Source organism: Danio rerio, chromosome 3 (genome assembly GCF_049306965.1).
Source record: "Danio rerio strain Tuebingen ecotype United States chromosome 3, GRCz12tu, whole genome shotgun sequence".
Taxonomy (NCBI): Eukaryota; Metazoa; Chordata; class Actinopteri; order Cypriniformes; family Danionidae; genus Danio; species Danio rerio.
Genome location: NC_133178.1, coordinates 55467239 through 55490071, shown reverse-complemented (window position 1 = coordinate 55490071; position 22833 = coordinate 55467239). Strand labels below are relative to the sequence as shown.

General features: G+C 36.0%; 1 protein-coding gene across 1 annotated transcript in view; it reads right to left on the bottom strand.

Moving 5' to 3' along the window:
• Positions 1–1976: 1976 nt before the first annotated feature.
• atp13a1 (ATPase 13A1) overlaps positions 1977–22833 on the bottom strand; it is a 52265-nt gene continuing 31408 nt past the window's right edge. Inside the window, exons 16-25 of the mRNA NM_001001403.2 lie at positions 22392–22500; positions 21141–21334; positions 18636–18732; positions 16438–16625; positions 16229–16343; positions 12924–13120; positions 8524–8666; positions 6351–6462; positions 4242–4385; positions 1977–2498 (exon numbers count right to left, since the gene is read on the bottom strand). Coding sequence (NP_001001403.2) covers positions 2388–2498; positions 4242–4385; positions 6351–6462; positions 8524–8666; positions 12924–13120; positions 16229–16343; positions 16438–16625; positions 18636–18732; positions 21141–21334; positions 22392–22500 — 1410 coding nt within the window. The 3' untranslated portion in view covers positions 1977–2387. The remainder of the gene's footprint in view (positions 2499–4241; positions 4386–6350; positions 6463–8523; positions 8667–12923; positions 13121–16228; positions 16344–16437; positions 16626–18635; positions 18733–21140; positions 21335–22391; positions 22501–22833) is intronic.

Sequence of the window (22833 nt, the reverse complement as noted above, 5' to 3'; positions counted from 1 at the left end):
CTTTACAGCTGCTTCATTGGATGACAAAAGGCCAATGTTATGGACAGCAGGCCTTTAAATTTGGTGAAAGGCCTTGGAACAACAACAACAGCAATAACAGCAACAACAACATTACCTGACATGTGGTGTCTATTAAAATGGACACAGGGTCAGAACGGGTTAAAATTATTTAACATTTTATGATAATATTCCGGGCTGCACGGTAGCGCAGTGGGTATCGCTCTTGCCTCACAGCAAGAAGGTTGCTGGTTTGAGCGTCAACTGGGTCAGTTGGCATTTTTGTGTGGAGTTTGCATATTCTCCCCATTTTGGCATGGGTTTCCTTTGGGTGCTCCGGTTTCCCCCACAGTCTAAAGACATGTGGTACAGGTGAATGTCCGTGTGTGAATGAAAGTGTGTGGGTGTTTCCCAGTGATGGGTTGCAGCTGGAAGGGCATCCGCAGCGTAAAACATATGCTGGATAAGTTGGTAGCTCATTCCGCTGTGGCAAGCCCAGATTAACAAAGGGACTAAGTTGAAAATTAAATGAATGAGTTGTAATAAGAAAACATTATTAAAAAATATATATATTACTGGTTTTAAATCTGAGTTTTGTTTTTATTCTGAACACAAAATATATTTTTAATGTTGGAATTAGAGAGGAACCACTTGAGAGAAAACTTTCAGTTTGTTGAATTTCTAATAATAATAACAATATAATAATAATAAAAGTCTAATATTATACAAAACAAAGGAATTACATTTAAACCACACATTTAGTAAATAAAAACAGGAGAAAACGCAAACATGTTAAACCTATGTATTTACATCACATTAAATATTGCTTGTTTGTCAGCAGCCTATTTGCCATGTGAAGGGTCAGAAAATGTGACACCTTTTGCTTAAAAAGCACAAATATAGGTGAAGACCATGTTGGCTACAAGTAATGCAAGATGCATATTAATATTTATCTTCTGAATTATGAGTAAACAAATAAAAAAAGTAATAATATTTGAGTTACCGTTTAAAATATATAATAGACGTTAATTTAGCTTTATTAATCTGACTGGCCCAATCTGAACCCTATGGTAATTTCCTTATTTATCAGACAAACACTGTTTAAGTTTCCAGTTGTTTTTCTGACTCTAATGTGGTGAGCCAAGTGGTACTCACTGCAGAGCCACATGGGCAGAGCTGCGCTCCAGCATGGGGGAAAGCTTGAGCTCCAGCTCCTCCTTGCTGCACTTCTACAAGTAATATGTAAAGAGCTTTGAGTGTCCCGAAAAGCACCATATATGTAAGGAATTATAACTATTATTAAAACAGCTTATTCTAAAATGCGGAAGTGCGCCTGTTTTCGCGATTGTTTTAGAACTTCCGATTCAGCTGCTATGGGAGAAATCACAAGGAACAATAAATGGCAGAAAATGGTCAAACTACTTGCTCTTCAAACAAATGTTTGCATGACTATACAGACCAAGTATAATAATATAATAAGGAAATATCAATTTGCAACATCAAACAGCGAAATGAGCAGTTTTTAATGTCTAAAAATGAATGGAAGTGAATGAGACCGGAAGTCTCGAGCCAAAAAGATTCAAATGGCTGCGCCCGCTCATCGGCGAAGAATAAGGTAAATAGGAGGAGGAGCTGGAGCTCAAGCTCGCCCTCATTGGAGGTGAGCTCCACCCACGTGGCTCTGCAGCGAAGTGTCCGAAAGCCTTTGAGAGAAGATGAAGACTAAATGATTTACACTTTCAGCCTCAGCAAGAAAAATTATTAAAGTATGTCCCTCAGGCTTTAAAAACTACAGTGTGTTGGAGTCTGCAGGGCTGCGGCCCTCAAGAAACTGTGTTCAACACCCCTGACATTGTAAAGTAATGTACTTTAAGTTCCCTTGCCTGTCATGAAACCAACACAATTTGTTGTTTTCTCATTCACAGTTGCTTAAAGTCTTGGCATACAGTAGTCACAAAAACAAACAACACAAGCACAGCTGTTTTATGGTCATTTATAAGTCTCTCTGAGAATCGTCTTTTTACAAAATGATGAAAACAAAAGCAAAAAAAAGAAACACTTCTTCAGAATGCCCCGTCACAGCCGTGTGCTTCACCCGCACTACACACACACGCACACACACTCGCACCTCAGCACAATACTGTCGTTTTGTTGGCCGTCAGAGCGGAGGGGTGGTTAAAGACGTCAGTAGACAGAAAATGAAGTGAGAGTATTAAAAGAGAGCGCAGACAGAGACTGGGAAGAGAGAGGGAACACTGGGGTGTGTACAGTATTGAGTTTCACGCCCGTCCGTGTGTGCCAGCGGTCCAGAACCGTGTTCCTGTAAAGCCCGTTCACAGTCTGGTCACGAGGGGCAGCAGCTGCTCTGGTGACTGTCGGCAAAAAACAGTTCATTTCGGCAACCGCAGGGTTCCTTTGCCCAGCAGGAACTGCAACACTCGGTCCACCAGCAGGGCGGCGACAAAATCCACAACAAGGACCTGGGCTATTATTAACTTAAACTGCAGAGAGAAGAAACACATCAACACATTAAACAACAATACATGGACTATATAGCATACAGAAAATAAACAAGTGGCATATCTTATAGAATAATGCCGTGTTCACACCGGACACGACACACACAGATAAATCGTACGCAAATAGACACGTGAAAATTGAGTTTACTCGCTTTATTCACAACAGACGCTAATTCATGTCCTGGACAGGGCTTCTGTCTACCCAGTGACTCTAGCTTCAAAGCTAAATGGCTAACATGGATTTTATTGAGAGTGTGCGGTGCTTCATGTACTTTATGTCTGAGTGAGCACTAGATCCTTTCAGAGGTGCACCCAGCTTTGTGAGTTCATGAACTCCTTCAGAAACTAGCTGGATGACGGAGGCTTTTAGTGGAGCTTCCAACTGAGCCGAGCCCAGTTTGATGAGCTGTTGCCTGGAGTCGACAAGAGAAGTTCCGCTCGGGACACCAACAACAAGCATTACGTCATACATCACTCCCCTACAAGAGCAAGCTCCTGATTGGTTACCATGGTGCGAATTTCTGCTGAAATTCAGATTTTCCTACTGAGCGCTTTTGCGTCAAACGCGCAAAACACTCAACTTGCGAGAAACACTCATTTCAGCTAATCGCATCACTCGTGCTGCCTCATTCCTGCAGGAAGCCCATTCATGTCTTTGCATTGACATGTTGATGAGCTTCATCCACGTCTGGTGTGAACGTAGCATTAGACTTTATTGTTTAAAATATGCCGCGATTTGAATTTTAAAGTAACATTCTGCTGAATGAGTCGCGCGAATATCAATTGTTACAGTAAATAAATTCGTTTTTTTTTTATTCAAAATAATTGCTGTACACAGTGCCTAATATATAATCAGCATAAATAATACTTTATAATGTCTTTAATTTTTATATTATTTATCGATTATAAGCCTAAAAGAGCCAAGGCAGCAGAACAAAAAACACTCAGAAAAATACAGTTTCATTATCATTACAAAAAAACCCAATAAATTATTCAAAATACACAAACACTTTTGTGTGTCTGCGTTACTTCACTCAACAATGACATTATTGAACCGAATAAAAGTTGTGACTTATTTTCATGTCCCATATAATATTATGTTCATAGTTTAAGTCAAATGACCCCAATAATTAAATAAATAAACAAAAGATCCAACAATGTTTTATGTCACCATAGAAATGAATTGAATTAGTGCATGCTTTGAAGTCACTATGAAGTCAAAATTGACTATTAATATCTTTTTATTGACTATTACCGAATTTATTACTATTTTTTTTAAATCTGTGCACATCATATTTAAATGAATTTGCTTTTGTCAATTTTAAATAAAAAGGCTTCATTTTCCACTTTCGACATCATCTCTGATTGCTGTCTACTGGTGTGAGGGCAAGATCAACCTGTCACTTACTTGAAATCCACCAATAGCAAACTATAACATTCCAATCAGTTTCCAAATAACAAAATCAAATGTTCTTGTAAGACGAGCTCATACACTTGGATATTCAATAATCAACATTTCAAGTTTTTTGAAACTGTCCTAAGACAATATTGGGTGTTTCAGGACAACTTTGATGAAAGGTTTTGATCCGCTTCAAATGTTGACTGCCATATATCTCAACAGGAAAGAAAACATGATTGTGAATTCTGCTCGTCGTTGTCTTCCACTTCTAAATCTTTCCTTTGTCATTGTAATGAGTAAGGGTTTGTGCTGAGCTGGATTCATACCTCAGTTGGAATGTCCACTAAGGCAAACTGCTCGTTGAACTCAGGTGAAGATCCTGTCAACAGTCCAACTATGGCGAGACCTGATATAGCGATGCTCCACAGCAAGGGCCGATTCTCAGTGAGAGACTCCATGAACGGATGACCCTGGATGACAAGTAAAACCAGAGAGTTACACAAAAACTAAAACCATAAAAATTTGTTAAAAAGGACTGGAATAAAAACTAAATAAAGGCAATCTGCTCCAACATCAGAGGCTCTGAAAATTAGAGTGTTGATCTGGCAACGAAGGCTCTGTCCACATAAACATGGGTATTTTGAAAACTACCATTTTTTAATGCGATTTGGCTGTTTGTCCACAAAAAAAAACGCAGCATTAGGTGACTGAAACCGAAGCTTTCTGAAAACGATTTTCTGAAATTCTTGTTACAGGAGTTTTGGCCTCATGACATAAGTGTTTGCGCTGTTTTCTCCTTTCTGATTGGCTAACACTACTGTGACTGGGTTCACATCAAATGTGAAAGACGTGGTTGAGGCAAATTCCATGCATTTGTGGCATAAATGATAATCTGCCTTTATTCTCAAGTTTGCATTGACTTGTATGCAGTTTACTTGAGCAAAAACTTCATTCTGTGTTTGGTGTAAACTAGTGCTGCACGATATTGGAAAATCTGACTTACAATATTTTGTATTTCTGCAATATATGTTGCAATATAAATACAATTTTACCAGATGAATTGAATAGTTATGTCCGGAAACAATTATTTAATTTTTGATTAACTGGCAGGATTTTGTAGGAGAAATAATTATGCATAAAATGTAATAAACAAGTGACAAGCAGAGCTAAATGCGATAGAGCACATATAAAAGTGAAATGAACAGTGCTTTATGGCTTTCAGGATGTAGTCAAATTAGGTTTAGGTGCAGAAACTTAAGACTTTACTCCTTATATAGTTCAATAAAATGATTTTCTATTAAAGCTACATATGGTAAAATTGCTTGCGTGTCTGTTTTAGTGCTTAAAAACTTGCAAATTAGTACTTTTATGGTTAAAAGTTATGATCCTTTATGGTTAAACTCTGCAGTAACTCCACAAATGTTGTGCATTTTGAACTGTGGCCAAATAATCTCTCTCTCTCTCTCTCTCTCTCTCTCTCTCTCTCTCTCTCTCTCTCTCTCTCTCTCTCTCTCTCTCTCTCTCTCTCTCTCTCTCTCTCTCTCTATATATATATATATATATATATATATATATATATATATATATATATATATATATATATATAAAATCCTAAACTAAATAATCCCAACTTAGATGCTGCGATTTGACTATTGTGGATGTGGACATTGTGCAGCCCTAGTGTAAACCCAGCATAAAAGGCGTTTATCGCCACCTGTTGGTTTGGTGTTCCCTCAACATGCATCACAGTGAATTATTGTCTTGACCGAGTTTCTCCCCCCAAACAGTGTACATGTAGACATGGCCCAAATAAATCAAGGTTAGTGACAAAAATGATTAAAACTGAAAAAAGATCAACAGGAAAAAGTAAAATAGCACAATAGCATTCAATTTACTAAAACGTTAAGAAAAATGAAAATTGTACAAATTAAAAAACAAAACTTAAAATACCAAAATAGTAGATGATCCTGAAAAACTTATGCATGCACATTTAATATTGACACCTCAAGAAATGCCTACAGTATGTGCTCAACTGTAAAGCTTCTATGATGACCATTTTAGTTTTGGGTGAATTATTGCCTGTAAAAAATGCTTAAATCCTTCACAAGGAGAACATGCAAACTCCACACAGAAATACCAACTGACTCAGCTGAGACTTGAACCAGCAACCTTCTTGCTATAAGGCGTCAGTGCTTACCACTGTTTTAGCAAATTTAAGTGGACTGAACAAAATACAATCATGTTGTCCTCTTAAAAAAAACTCAAGAATTGTGTTGCTTCAGCTCATTTTAAATAAGTGTTTATTATAAGTAGTCATTTTCTGAGTGTTCGTTGAGATGGAAAAGAAATAAGATTGTACCAAAAGCACTGAAAATAATAATTTCACACTTATGTAAATCTAATACATGTAATTGGTGTAATTACTATGAAAGTACCTTATAATTAATGGCAAAGGTGGCCATCTGCATGGCCATGGACATGATGTATACAGTACTGTTGATGAGGCTGGGCTCAAACTCTTTGTACAGGTCCACAAACTGCTCTGACCTGCAGGAGGAAAACACAGAGAGAAGCCAAACATCAAGCCAGACTGCAAATGCTGTGCAAATCTGACACAAATGTTAACAATAATGTCACATATATAAAATAAAATAAAAGATCAGGAACAGACATGCACTGATCTGAAGATGTTAATGTTAATTATACAAATTAAATCAATAAAAAATGTGTAGTTAAGACACTTGTGTTACATGATTTCTCAAATAATCACTGCTTTCTTGAGCAGCAGATCATCATATTACAATGATTTCTAAACACAGCAGTAATGCTGAAAATTCAGTTCTTGCCATCAAAGAAATAAATTACATTTTAAAATATTTTAACTTGGAAAACAAGTACTTCAAATTGCAAAAATATTTCACATTATTCCTGTTTTTACTGTATTTCCCTTCACATTTAAATATTATGTATATAGAGAGTAAATATAAAAGTATAGAAATTAACCAACATGACCAAATGCTTTTAGAGCAGGGGTGGGCAAACTCGGTCCTGGAGGGCCGGTGTCCTGGATAGTTTAACTCCAACTCTAATCAAAAACACCTGACATGCCAATCAGTGTCTTCAAGATCACTAGAAATCTATAAGCAGGTGTGTTTGATTAGAGTTGGAGCGAAACTGTGCAGGACACCGGCCCTCCAGGACTGAGTTTGCCCACCCCTGTTCTAGAGCATAGGTCTCAAACCCAAACGGGATGGCTGTAGCTCTCCAGTTTTACCAACCTTTAAAAACACAGCTGATCAAAATAATCAAGAGCCATAATGAAGACCTTCATTAGTTGGATCAGCTGTGTTTGATAGGGGGAGCAAAACTGTGCAGAGCACAACTCTAGGAAGTTTGAGACCTATGCTCTAAACTAAAGGATATATATATAATCTAGCGCTGTCAAAATTAGTGCGTTAACACATGCGATTAATTTGAAATAATTAATACGTTAATACAAATTAACGCAATTAACGCAGTTGCAGGTTTTTTTTTTACTTCCTGTTGTGGTGGACGTGTGTTCAACATTCAAGAAATGTGGATAAGACCAAGGAAGCACTTTTTGAAGGCAAGTTTCAGTGTAAAACAATTAGTCGCATCACCAGGTTATCCAGATTTTCATGCAATTTCGGGTGTTTCATTTTTAACTTTCGACTTCTGTTGTAAGTTGATACCGCATGGCAAACAGAAAGAAAATCCTCCGCATTTCGTGACTTGGAATTCCTTTAAGGTAATAAAATCGCTGCTTACACGGTAGACTTTTAATAAGAGTATAATCTTAATCATAATAAAATTGGAGGTTTGGTGTCTTATGTGAATGTACTCAGAAAGTCTCTGGTGAAGTTGCGAGCTGTCAAAGACAGGGCATTACTCTGCCTCTCAGCAAGAGTCTATCAAGTTTAGCGTGTTTCCTCATTAAACGCAACGAAAGCGTATGCTTCACGTTATTGTGTCAGAATCCTTGTGAAATACAGTAATACTTCAGAAAGCTTAGTTTAAGCAAATTTGAATCCACTTAGAATCCAACATGGAAATCAATTTTTTCTTTATTGGCATTGATTGTTTTGAAATTTAAATGTCTTTAACATGCCTGTGTTTTAATTTCGTTAATAAATATGGCTGTCAAGCCAGGATCTTGATGGTTTATTGTGGGTGTATTGTTTACGTGAAGAAATCTGTGTGACAAGTTAAACAAAAATTCTAATAAACAATTATATTTTGAATTTAAATAGTTTTTGTCTTGCGTTTACATAAATTTTACATTTGAATAGCCAAAATTACAAGTTTCAGTATTTAAATGCGATTAATCGCGATTAATTTAAAAAAGGTGCGATTAATTAGATAATTTTTTTAATCGATTGACAGCACTAATAAAATCACAAGGATATTTTATTTTTGTTGTTGTGAAATAAAATGAATAAATTAACAAAAAAGGGAAAAAACAGAATAAAAGTCATCCTCCATCCATCAACCAGCAACTGCTCAGCTTAAAAAGCAGAGCCAGTTTGTAACTGTAAAATCCCACGTGCCCCAAAATCTGTGGTGAATGATACCCTCTAGTGTTCATACCTGGGTGGGCTTCTGGTCTGCGCTCCCTTGTAGAGGTACACCAGACTGCAGAAGTGCACCGCAAACTGCAGCAGCACAGTGAGGACCGTGTACAGGTTGAAAATGTTTGGTAAAGGCCGCTCCTTAGACAAAGACTTCAAAGGCTGAGGAGAAACACACACATACATCCAGTCAATGTCAGGGTGTCCATCACCCTGTATTAAAGCACATTTTGCAGTACGGCATGCCAAACAATTAATGGAAAAGCCAAATTTCAACAAAAAAATCTAAAATGTTTTTAGACCTGCTTGTTTTAAACATCTGAATGACTTTAGTGAGCGTCTCAGGTGTGAACGGCCCCTAAAGGTTCAGTGAAGTGCTCTGACATGTGCATTTATATTTAATGTTTGACAATCTCTGCTGAAATATGAAGACAGGGCAGGACATCTAGTAGCTCTTTCTCTTTTCACAAAACAGTTAATAGTGTTTAGTTTGATAAGAGCACTGCCAGTATCTGTGGTTTCGAGAAGGACAGTAAGGCTGTCTGTGCTTCAGATTGTACTGCGCGTCTACTCTGTGTTGCGCGGTAGAATAAAGCAAAGTGCTGCAGCTTTAAAATCTTGTGTCAGTTTTATTTGCGATAATTATTTCAAATTAGAGATAATGAAAACTGTTTTATCACTTTTATTCATTTTTGGATATATAATAGTTATGACTTATCAAGTAGGCTATAGTATTCTTTCTTTGTTTTGTTGTAATTTTGTTTAATTTGCAAGATTAAGATCAGTTTAATAGCAGTTAAAATCATTCCCCACGCCTCAGGAGTAAAATGCTTACACACAATGACGCTCTTGACTAATCTGGAGGTAAATAATAATTTAATACAACTAATACTGAAATAATTAAGGAGTTTTAGAATGACCAGAACAACATTTCAGATTTCTTACAGTGTGCTCAGCTTGTAAACCCCAGTAAATTGCTTCCGGTGTACTGTGTGCAGTTATAAAACAGCGTTGTTTAAGGTTGGTTTTCTCTACAAATCAATGATCTTCACTGCCTGATTAATATACGATATACAATGGATCTCAGAATGTACACGAAGCACTGCATTAAATCTCGTTTTCCCGCACCATGGCTTTAAAATATGAACAATGATTTCACAGTATTCTCAATGGAGTTTCAGTTTTCTGCCCCTTTCTCCTTGTTTTCCCCACTTTCTTTTAATCCTAATATGCCTTTAACATTGCAAAACACTGTTTTTTCAGCATGACTGGAACTGAGATCTCTCAAATACCTTGTTTATTTTTAGAGGGCACCATAAAGTCTTTCCAACAGATTGTAGATCAATATAAAAGTTCCAAAATCCAATTATTTTAAATATCTACAATTGCGGCATTTTAAAACCAAAGTTGGACAAAAGAGAGCTGAGAACCAAAACAACTGAGATAGAATATCCCCTTCTGAATCCATCTTGTTTAAAAATATTGATAACAAGGATATATGACATTTTGTACAACAATACGCTTATTTTCACGCAACCGCCATTTTAAAACGCGAGGCTGAGGTTGGAACAAAGCAGGAAGTATAGGATCAGCAATGTAAACATTGCAACAATATGCTGTGTACAACAAACCTCCAGCTGTTACAGCGAATTCAAAATACAGATATGGTCTGAATATCACTTTAATATCACTCAGTTTACTTTAAACAAATTAAATATTAAAAGCATATTAGGCATCAAACAACATCACAATCTCTTTACGAGTAACACGCTTAAGTGTCCTCCTAGGCTTGAGTTCATGGCAGCATGTGAACACTGCGAGGACGCGTCCCTGCTTCAGCCTATGTAACCCAGTGAGCAATTGAAAAATGCAGTCCTGTAGCACACCCTTGTATTGTTCCGGTACTAAAGTTTTAAAAACGTCCATTTGCAACTAACATTTAAGTGCCGCTAAGCGCATTCTTAAACTCCGCTGATTTGCCATAGTATTGACCAGTGCTCAATACTATGTGCTTACCGCTCTTATAGGTAGGTAAACATCGATAAAGTGTGGTGAACTGATGACCTTCAAGGCCAATCACAGTCATTTCTGTTAAGCATGTAAACACCATAGCAAGTCAGCGATGTTTAAGAACGCCATCTTAAGAACACCGTGCTTAAATGTTTACGGGAAATGGATGGTTTTTTTTTTTACATTTCAGTACCGAAATTTTGTATTATGACAAGTCTAATATAGTGAAAGAATGAGAACTTGAGTTTGATGAATGACATCGAAAATGTGTGTTTGGTGAAAAAATGTTAAAAAAACTAGTGCCATTACCCTTAACTTAGCTGAAAATGAGGTCCAATATGTCTTTTTATTTTCACTACTCATTCAGAACGGACCTTCGGGTCACTCAGAAGGCGGTGAAATGATAAATGTGTGTCACTTTCTATTTGCTGATAAGATATACAGCCAGGTACACAACATTCCTGTGTGACTCAGGTGATATTTTCGGGTTTCTTTCCAACGCAGCCTTAATTTCGCTGTTTAAAATGGCGGCCGTGTGAAATAAGTCTATTGCATTTTTGCCTGGCAAGGACTTAAAGATGTTTGGGAGAAGGATATTGGTCAAACTATTGAAGCAAATGACTGTGACATTGTATGTGATAATATATACACGAAATGTACCTCTCTTGGGATCAATGAGCGTAATTTTTAATTTTTTAATAGATCTATCCTACACCAATACGTATTAGGAAAATGTTTGCCAATGCAACAGTCTTGCGTTTCAAATGTAAAAAAGATAAAGGTACAATCATTCATTGTTTTTAGGACTGTCACAAAATTTTGCCATTTTGAAATGAAATACATGAGGTACTGCAAAATATTCTTAAGCTAAATTTTGATGAGCCCAGCTCTGAATTTATTGAATCTTACTTTGAACAATCTGTTTGAAAAAGATGCATTACAGTTATTTATTGTCCTGGTGTATTTAGCTAAAAAAATGTATTTTGCTACTTTGGTTGAAGAAAATTTCTATTCTCTCAGTGTAAAGTATTTTCTAAGTGTAAAGCAGTTAATTTTCTCTTCACAAAATGTATGTAGTGTTTGCAGCAAACATGCCAGCCTGTGTTAAAAATACTGTGTAAGATGAGTATGCCTGCACAGGAGCAACACTAGGAGAAAGCTGAATGACTGATTGTGTAGAATAACTGAATATGTAAAGCACTGATCATATATGTTAAATACTTCTATGAAGCTATATGTGTCAGAAGTTAGAATAAGTAACATATTATCAAGTTATTATCCTATCATAACAATGTATGTAAACACTTAGTTTCTTTGCATAAGTTGCATCTATACTTTGCTGACATAGACCTGTAACATCTCTGTTGACATGAGCTAGTGGGCTGAGAGCCAAGAATAGCAGGACCCCTTAGACTAAAAACCTATTCAAAAATGGTCAAGAGTTAAAAAGAGACTTAGGGGTGTGTCAGATAATCCTGTATAAAAATTGTAACAAACACAGATACTTCAGAAGGTGTCCAGGAGAGACTTCAGAATGCTCTGGGGTCTGCTCTGCTCTTTCTCGGCTTTATTATGGAGAATAAAGTCTATTTACTGATATTCAAAACCTCCGGTCTGATAATTTGTAATTGATGAGACGTCAAAATTTACGACATGGTCTGCATCACAGGCTCCATCTTTCAAAATGTGGATATCACCAATTGCTACAAGGCTGCCATTCGAAAAACTTATCCATGACAAACAAAATATCAGACAGATTTTGGTCAATTTGGAAACCCCTTTGGCAATACACAAAAGAGCTTTCTCAAACTAACACAGGATCCTTGTCATTCATTTACAATTTTTGTTACAACCTCCACATAAAGACTGCTCTGAAATGGTGTGGTTGTACTTTATTTTTTACCTATTTAATTGTTTTTTAAATGATTTTTTTGTTACTTTCCATTTTGAAGACTGTACACTCTGTAACACATTTCTACATTTTGATGTTAATATTTTGTGAATGTGGGCACACAATAAAAATAAACAAATAAAAGTTTAGTTAAAACTAAAAGCGATTAAAAAAAAGTTAATCAAAGTTGTCCTAAGACAAGAATGGCTATTATTTTTGCTTTAGGCCAAATTGATCAAAGGTTTTAGTCCACTTCAAATGTTGACTACTATATACCCGCTGGTGTAGGTTACTATGTGTATCATAATTTGGGTGGTCAGAGTAAAACAAGTCAAATTTGAAGTAATCAAAGTACTTTTTAAAAATTTAAAAGTAAAATTTGAGCACATAAAATATATTCTCCCAACAACAACTTTGGCTTGTGAAAATGTCAAGTGGCTAGTGAAGTTGGAAAATGACGAGCCGCAGAGGCTGGTGAGTAAAAAAAAGTGAATGTCAAGCCCTGATTGAGATTATACCTTTGAGCGCGAGATGAAGAGGAAGCAGCCGGCCAGCAGCAGGCCCTGAAGAGTGGCCTGGAAGTCACTGAATTTGACGCCCTCTAGGTAAAGCACGGACTGACTGTAGGCCAGAATCAGAGCGTTCAGCGCCAGGATCTTGAACATCTGCAGTGTGGTGACCAGAGTACAGCGGCCCTGCTTGATCACGTGACAGACTGGAAAAACACACACACAGAGCACAGCATAAGGTCAAACATTAGCACGACTAATAATCCGGACACATTTAGAGATGATGTTCTATTTTCATATAGTGCACACTAACTAGGGCTGATCCCAAACCGTGCGTATGAGACCATTACCGCCCTGCCAACGGTGATGATCCAATATGTTTACATGTTTTCAAATTAAACCAATCAAAAACCGTTTGTTTAGTGAAGCTTTTGTGCTCAATTTAAAGTGCTAGTCTAATTTCAACAAGCTGTTTATAGAAGACGTTTAATAGTCTTCATGTTAATAATAGTTTGAACGGATCCTACATTACAAACTCGCCACCTGCTAACAATGAATGACTTCTGCTTACTTTGACACTCTCAAACACACAGTAATAGTTAACTAACTGTTAAGCTCTGCTCACACTTTGATTTCAGCCATGATTTGGTCGCCTGAGACAAATTTGGGAAATCCTAAAAGATTCCTGTTATCCTAGAGTAAAATCTGTGATCACTGATTGTTAGTTTGACATGCTCCCAGATCGTTGCTTAATGGTCGTTCTGATCCGATTTGGCCTCAGATGAAGTTCTGGCAGTGTCTGAAGATTTCAGACTCTTTCCTGCAGTGTGATTTCAGCTGCGTCAAACCAAGAACCAATAGGATCGCTGAATCTGATGACACAATCAGCAAGACATCTTCAAACCAGAGTGGGTAAACGTGAAAACTGTTTAGTTCTGGTTTTATTGAGGTGCGCTGCGAGCGAAATTGGCGCTACAGTTTGTTTAGATTTGCCATGAGGTTTCATATTTAAACGCATAATATTGAAAGTGTCATGGATGAATAACGTCAAACTTTATAACTTTAACTGTAATCTTACAGTGTGACATGAGAATCATGTTTGTGCAGTCTGACATGCTACAATTGTTTAGTTCAAAAAATTAATAAAAGGGAAACACAGAGTGTGAGCCAGGCTTTAGTCGAAGAGAAGAGGTTTGACTGACCAAAATTTTGTAAATTTATTTTATTTAATTGTGCATAGAGGTGTAGAGAGCGCAAGCTTCTGGTCATTTGATGCGCGAGTGTGCACTATAAGGTGATGATGTAGAGTAAAGCTAATAATTAATGCTGTCAATCGATTAAAAAAAAATAACTAATTAATCACACTTTTATCTTGAAAATTAATCGCGATTAATTACATTTAAAAGACTAAAAATTGTAATTTTGTATATATATGTAAAATTAATGCAAACGCAAGACAAAACTATTTATATTAAAATTATATTTGTTTAATAGAATTTTTGTTTAACTTGTTACACAGATGTCTTCATGTAAACAACATACCAACAATAAACCATCAAGATCCTGGCTTGACAGCCATATTTATTACAGAAATAAAAACACAGGCATGTTGATGCCATTTGAATTTCAAAACAATCAATTAAAAAATTAAAATCAAGAAAAAATTGATTTTCAGGTTGGATTCCAAGTGAACTGCAAAAAACAAAAAACAAAAAAACAAAAACAAAAACAAAATACAGGCATTGCAGATATGGAAATTGAAAAAATATATATATTAAAAATAATAAAGTATTGAATACAAACAATTGCAAACATTGTAAAGTTGTATTGCTGTGAGTTGAAAACATTAATTATAAAGTAGAAACACTTTTGCTCAGTCCTCTTTTACATTCATCCAGGTGCTCAGACAGTCTAGTCCAGACATCCCAAGTCTCCCAGAAGTTGCGGGACTATCTTGCAAATGCACAGACTCCCGTATGGCCGTAAATGAATAATAATCTCCTGGAAATCGAGCGTCTTCGCCCCAATCCTTATATACGTTGCACACCCCTCTCCACCGCATCCCTACTAGCTCTTCAGGTACATTGCGCGCAACTCACCCCCACCGCTCTTCAGGTACGTCTCGAGCACGCACGCCCCAAGTCACTTAACCTATGCACACACACAAAACGCGTCGAAGCGACTCCCTTCAGATTCAACACGCATGATTGCTCTGGATAGCCTTGTGATGCGACATTAATTGTTTTATACTGAAACTTGCCTTCAAAAAGTGATTCCTTGGTCTTATCCATATTTCTTTGCATGTTGAACAGGTCCACCACAACAGGAAATAAAAAAAAACCTGCAACTGCGTTATTTGCATCAATTTGTATTAACGCATTGATTATTTCAAATTAATCGCATGCGTTAATGCACTAATTTTGACAGCACTACTAATAATACTATAAATAATGATCAATTTCCTACACAAAATGATTGTTTTGCTTCATAAGACCTTAGTTGTTCGTCAGGAGCCATGCCTACTGATTTGGACTTGTTTGCATGTTACTTTTTAAATTTAATTTAAACAAAAGACAACAAAAAAGGTGATCATTTACTCCCATTATATGAATCACCATGGACCAAGGATTCAGCTAGAAATCCTTAATGTTTTACTTAAGAAAAAAAAGTGACAAATTAACAGCAACTTTTCATTTTAGATGAACTATACATGTAAATAGTTTATTAATACACGTGCCAGTCCACTAATGTTAAAAATTGACTACTGGTAGACCATGGAGCCAGATTAGCAGGCTAGCCAGTTAAGTTTGCACAAATTCTGAGTTTTAGGCACCATGAAGGCAGCTTAGCAGAGCTGATCCATAATAGCATGGAAACAAAGAGTGATTAAAGTCAAGCTGACTTCATGTTCTGTGAAACCCAAGATTGGTGCAAACTAATCTGAAACTTAACTGGCTAGCCAGCTAACCCATCTTCATGCTACAGAAAACCCTCGAGCAGCCCTAAAATTTGCAACCATTTTTCAATAATGTTTTAATTTACACCAAAACAAAACAGAAAGACAATTAGATATAATTTCGATACCATCCTCCTGTCATGATCATTTTATTAGCAAATTGTTGTAATAGAGTTTAGTGTGACCGTTAAATTGCGTAGCCTGTTATTTATTGTTTTTACAAAAAATTACAGCAACATTGATGTATTTTGAGTATTCATTTACACAACATAACCAACATAAGTTTTATGGGATAAAAACTCCACGAATTTCAGTGTGGAGCCAAATATCTGCAGGCTAAATGAGAGCAGCGACTTACTGCACTGTATGGAGGACAGTTTGGAGGTGAACGGAGCAGCAATGGAGGCATCACCCAGTTTGACCACCTGAATTTGGTCCTCTTCTAACTCCCGCAGCACCTGACTGATCCTCTCCTATGACACAAGTCATTAACACAGAACAGGGTTATGTATATAGAGAAAACATGTCAAGAAATACAAAAGCTTAAATTTAAAGAAGATGAAGCACCTTCTGTGCAGCAAGCTGCTCCTCTCTCTGGGCCATGAGTCTCTGTCTGGCTGCGCGGGAGCTCAGTTTGCCTCCTGAGGTTGGGACAGGGGGTCCAGGTCTGGACTCTCCAGATGAATACTCTTTCTCTTTGTTCCTTTTCTTCTTCTCAGGCATCCGCTCAGGAGCATTCGCTAACAAGGCCACGCCTAAGAAACAGAGGACATCTTATGTGTACATCTGCTTTACAGTAAAGATCCAGATAACAGCACGCCTACGGATTGTCACTAAAAATTACTGTCATAAACATTTTGTGTGTAAATAAAATTTACGCATCAGTAAATATAAAATCGTAAAGGAAAACGGACCGTACTCGTATATTAATTCCAAATTACAACCAACTAGAAAATAATAGGAATAAGAACATGAATTTACAGGTGAAAATATTGGAATGCAGAAGAAAATTCAGCTCTTGTAAACTTCATTATTCGTTATTTACACCAGGGGTCCTCAACCTTTTTCACTTCGGGGACCACTTCTTTCTCTGTTTAATTTTTGAAGGCCCATCTGTCTGACATAAAACCTTTATTTATTAACAAATATTATATTCATTCATTCATTAATTTTCTTGTCGGCTTAGTCCCTTTATTAATCTGGGGTCGCCACAGGGGAATGAACCACCAACTTATCTAGCAAGTTTTTACGCAGCGGATGCCCTTCCAGCCGCAACCCATCTCTGGGAAACATTCACACACTCACACACACATTCACACACACACTCATACACTATGGACAATATTGTCTGCATAATTCACCTGTACCGCATGTCTTTGGACCTGGAGGAAACCCACGCGAAGGCAGGGAGAACATGCAAACTCCACACAGAAACGCAGACTGAGCCGAGGTTCGCACCAGCGACCTTCTTGCTGTGAGGCAACAGCACTACCTACAGCGCCACTGCCTCACCCAAATATTATATTATATTAGCAAATATATATTATACATTTGTTGTGCTTTCTAATATTTTCTATAATCAGATTTTCTAAAAAATATTTTATCTAAATATATATAAAACTAAAGCTATATTATACATCATTTTATTTATTATTTTTTTTTAAACATTCACATACTCAACAGGGAGATTGCAAAAGACCAGCTTCTGCTTTAAACTGGACTGACAGAATCTCTACTATTAAATATCTACTTTTCAAAAATATGCAGACAAATGTAAAATACAGTAAAACACCCTAAAACGCGTCGATCTGATGACGGTTGAGTTTGCAACTGGATATGATTGGGAGATGGCTGACCGGAACAGTGAACAGCTCCGCTAGAGCGTGTCTGAAGCTCATTTGCAAGTTTATTTTACAGCCTATGAAAGAGACACCATTGAGCCTCGCTAGATCCTCCTCCTGTATGGGCATGCGTCTGTTATAAAACTCTCACAGGACATTAATTTGGTTGAATATGTGGATATATTAAATAGTTCACACTAAAATACACAAAGAAAGACTTTAACTTCACGCATAGTTTGTAAATGAACAGACATGAGTGTACATGATCATAATGCTGTTTTTGCTCCGTGTTTGAAGAAATCATATTATAATGCAATCCAAAAATTATAGTACAATGTCACAAGTTAATTTTAATCTCGCCCACCGCTTGACAATCCGTGATTTACACTATTCACTTGTATGCCAATTCTAATCATATTTACTTTATTTACGTAGGGGAATCAATGGACACTACAGTTCTGAAACTATACACAGTTCCTTTTGAAGAAACATCATTTGGGAAATATTTAAAAAAAATTAAAATAAATAAATAAAAGGGGGACGAATAATTCTGACTTTAACTGTATATAAACACGTTGTTACAAATATGTATTTTTTAAAAACACATGGAATAATCCAATACATGTTAGCAATTGGGGATCATCTAGTCATCCTCTACTTGTTTCAAACCTGTTTGAGTTTTTTCATCTGCTGAACACAAAGAAGATATTTTGAAGAACACAGGAAACCTATACATTATGCTTTCCATAGCAGGGAAAATATGGTTTTCAACATTTTTCAGACCATCTTCTTTTGTGTTCAGCAGAAGAAAGTAAATCAAACAGGTAAATGAAAACTCAAAGCTGAGAAAAATATGAAAGAGCTTGCATTTTTGGATGAACGGTCCCTTTTAAACGTGACTCTTTAAGAAGTTCAATTACTCACCTATGTGTGCATGTTTGAGTGCGCCAACGTCATTTGTGCCGTCACCACACATCAGCGTAACAAAACCCAGTCCCTTCAGACTAGTTATGACAAACTCCTGCACACACACAAAAAAAAACACACAGAATACCATGATGAACAGTTCACAGGGTTCCCACTCTAAAAACTCGACTTCAAATTCCCTGATTTTTCACTGACTTTCACTGAATAAAAGGCTACATTTAAAAGCTTCACAAACTATGTTTTTTATTTTACTTGACTTTTAGACTAAATGTAGATACAAACACCTATTTTACAAGAAAAATGTCTTGTGAACACTTACAATGTCTATATAGACCAGGGGTGGCCAACCCTGTTTCTGGAGAGCCACCTTCATGCAGATTTCAGTTGCAACACAAATCAAACACACCTGCCTGAAATTATCACATGGTGTTCAGGTCCTAATTAATTGGTTCAGGTGTGTTTGATATGGGAAGCAACTGAAATCTGCAGGAAGGTGGCTCTCCAGGAACAGGGTTGGCCACCCCTGATATAGACTGACTGATGCTCCAACATTCAAATCATCTGTTTAGCTGTGCCTTTACTGAATGAACACTGTGCTACATCCCACAAATCACACTACTATATTTTTTCTTTTTGTATTCATTTAAAACCTGTTTTAACACATTTTAATCTGTTTTTATTCTTAGATTTGTTTTTTTTCCTGTTGCTTTTATTCTTGTTTATGTAAAGCACTTTGAATTACCATTGTGTATGAAATGTCCTATATAAATAAACTAGACTTGCCTTGATTAGCGTGATTATGCATTCACAAGAGTATAGACCCTTAAAGGGGTGATCAGTGTAGATTAAAATTATCTAACAGTTTAATTATTAACATCATTATTTAAGATACATGTCAGAGAAAACAGTCTCTCACTATATAAAGAGCTGACCCCAATGCATCTTGTTTTGATGTCCTTCAGGTGGGATAAAGTGTTAAATTAGGGGGGGTCAATCCCCCCAAACAGCGTTGCAATTCAAACTCTGCCTGTAATGAACAGTAAAACAGACAGTCATCTTGATGGGAGGTCCTTCTAGTGTTACGTAAATCTGCAAATGTTATTGTTAACGGAACATTTGGAGAAGCTTAACATTTTTTTATTCATGCAGATGTATCACACATTTTAGAAACACTGTAAAAAAAAAAAGTCCTTAAAGTAAAAGTTTTCTGTATCTGACAATTCATATGTTTTTGTTTTGTCCATTTATTTATGCATTTAAATTGCAAAAAGAAATTGCTTATTTGGTGTGTGTAATACCTCATGTTGTCATAGAGCAGGGGTCACCAATCTCAGTCCCTGCAGGATTTAGCTCCAACTTGCCTCAACACATCTGCCTGGATGTTTCAAGTATACCTAGTAAGACCTTGATTAGCTTGTTCAGGTGTGTTTGATTAGGGTTGGAGCTAAAACCTGCAGGACACCGGCCCTTCAGGATAAGTTTGGTGACCACTGTCATAGAGGAACCAATGGTTCTTGAGGTAAAAAGAAGAACTAAGATGTGAAAATACACACAAAATTGCACAGCAAAACCACACAGGAAATGCTGTAAATGTTGCCATAAATTGTGAGAAATCACAGCAAAATCAGGCACTTTAGCCTGCAAAAAAACTATTTTCTTTTGCAAAAAATGTAGGAGCACTGAGCAGACACAAAAAAACTACAAAATTAAATAATTAAAAAAAAATGCCAAAAACCGTTTTTACAGGGTTCTTACACATTTTTACTACAAAAATTTCATGACTCTTTCATGATTTTTTACAAGACTTTTAAGTACATTTTCATGACCTAATGTTTCATGCAATGTACAATGTACATATGCATGCTAAAAGAAAAACAATGCATGTTCAAATTTATTACAGCATATCGTAAAACACGCAACAATCTATTTCGTTCAATTTATATTTATAACTATGTAAAATTGATTTAGATAATGCTTACACCGCACTAATAATGTGAGAGCATGTGATTGGCCAAGCATAGAACAGAAGTAAATAACCTATATTCAAGTATACATATATCTGTTTTCCATGACTTTTCCAAAACTTTGTGGGTTTCCTGTTTTTCCAAAACATTTCCAGGCCTGGAAAATGCCATGTCAAAATTCCATGACTTTTCCAGGTTTTATATGACCGTTTGAACACTGTTTTTTTACATGTAAGGCCTAGTGACTGCACTTGATTGTCAGTTTCTAAGTGGAAAAAGGAATACAATGGCAGTAAAAAAGCCTAACCATAACAATTGGCAAAACACTTGAAACAACTTGGTAAAACCCTAAAAATGGTCCAGAAAAAATGCATTTAAATAAATAGGTAGTAAATATATTTTCCCTGATATTCCATGACAGACCAATACAAATATAAAACTCCCTAACTTTCCCATGTCTAGACAAGAACTTTTAAAATACTATGATCTACTGATAATTCAGCTGTCAGCACAGGCTTCTCAGATATGTGAATCTGACCTTCTGTTTAGGGCTGACACGAGCAAAGACGCGCACGTGAGGAAGCAAAGCGCTGAGCAGCTGCGGGTCAAACTTCAGCCTGGCCAGTCCCTCTCCGGTCACACAGAGGTCGTACCGCTGAATCAGTTCTGACACTGAAGATGGAGGAAGAGGAAGAGACACACTGCCGTCGATAGACACCCACTGCCATTCAGCTGTCAAACACACATCACAAAAACAAAAAATAAATGAGATTTACTTATTTACTTATTATTAGCAGAATTGGTTATATTCACTCATAAACAAAACAGTTTAGCTTCTTAATAAATGCATTTGAATGGCATTTACTCGTGTACCTCTTTGCGTGATATTAATAAAAAAAAAATCAACAAATAAAAACAAAAAAGTAACTGTATTAATACTGATACAATAGTAACAATAATAACACTAACTTTATTTTATATATCGCCTTTAAAAGAAGCATGTCAAAAGCGCTTTAAATGCACATTAAAAGTAAAGTTAAGATACATGCAGGAATAAATGCATAGACTGAACTAAAAACAATTGATAATAAAATTATAAAAAATTATGATAATATAAATAGATAACCAATTATAATAAAAATAATAAATTATAATAATAACATCATAAAAAAATATATAAGATCAAAGACATTTAAAAAAAAAAAGCACATAAAGGCTAATAAGTAAGGTGTGAGTGATGATTTAAAAACACTCAGGTCTGATAAATAAAAGCTCTGGTATAAATAAAAAAAAATCAATAACAAATATAAAAATAAATAAATAAAGTTCACATCTTTTAAACATTTCTATTAAAAAACTAATATAATCTCTATAATATTTAATAACGTTTAGACATCTATACAGTGCTACATCCTGTTGAAAATGTTAATTTAAAAGAGAGCTCTATGAGGGATGTACTCATTACTCATTAGAGCTCTCTTTTAAATTAATAGTTTTTACAGGATGCTTTACAATATCATATTTTGCCAATACATTAGGATTAGTCAGTACCAAAGGTGAATCTGGAGCTGATTTAACTAAATAACAGATCAGAAAAAAAATAGTACACCTAAATAAATATGTTAGTAAAAAGTAAATGTTTTTTTTTTTTTAAAAAGGAAAACAAATCCAAACACTTATCCAAACAGTGACAAGATATGTGAAATATTATATACACAATAGCAGCACTTTAAAGCATGTTAGTCAAGCTCTTTTCTCTCTGGAGCTGTAAGAGAGATGTCACACACACCTTGACTGGAGCTCTGCTGCAGGATCAATGTGTGCTCTTTCTGGATGAAATGCAGTTCTCTGGCCACGTGACACGCTGTTAGAGGGTTGTCACCTGTGATCATTACAACCTATGGACAGAGATTGGAGCAAATGTTAGACCTTCCACAAGCCTGAGTTTGCGAAATAAATGCCAAAAAACCTGTTTATGTATTTATGACTAATGAGTAATATGCAATTTATCTGTTAAAGTATTAATACACTTAAGTACGAGTTAGTAAAAATATTTGCATCAGATCTGTAAATAATGGTAATATTAAGATAAAACTTTTGTTTTAATCAGAAAAACAAGAAACGACTGCATAGGCTTACAAATATGCCTCATTCTTATATTCGAGCCGTGTTTATCTAAAAATCTGAAATTGTATACTTTGAATGAAATGCAGTGTATTTTTTCCTCATGG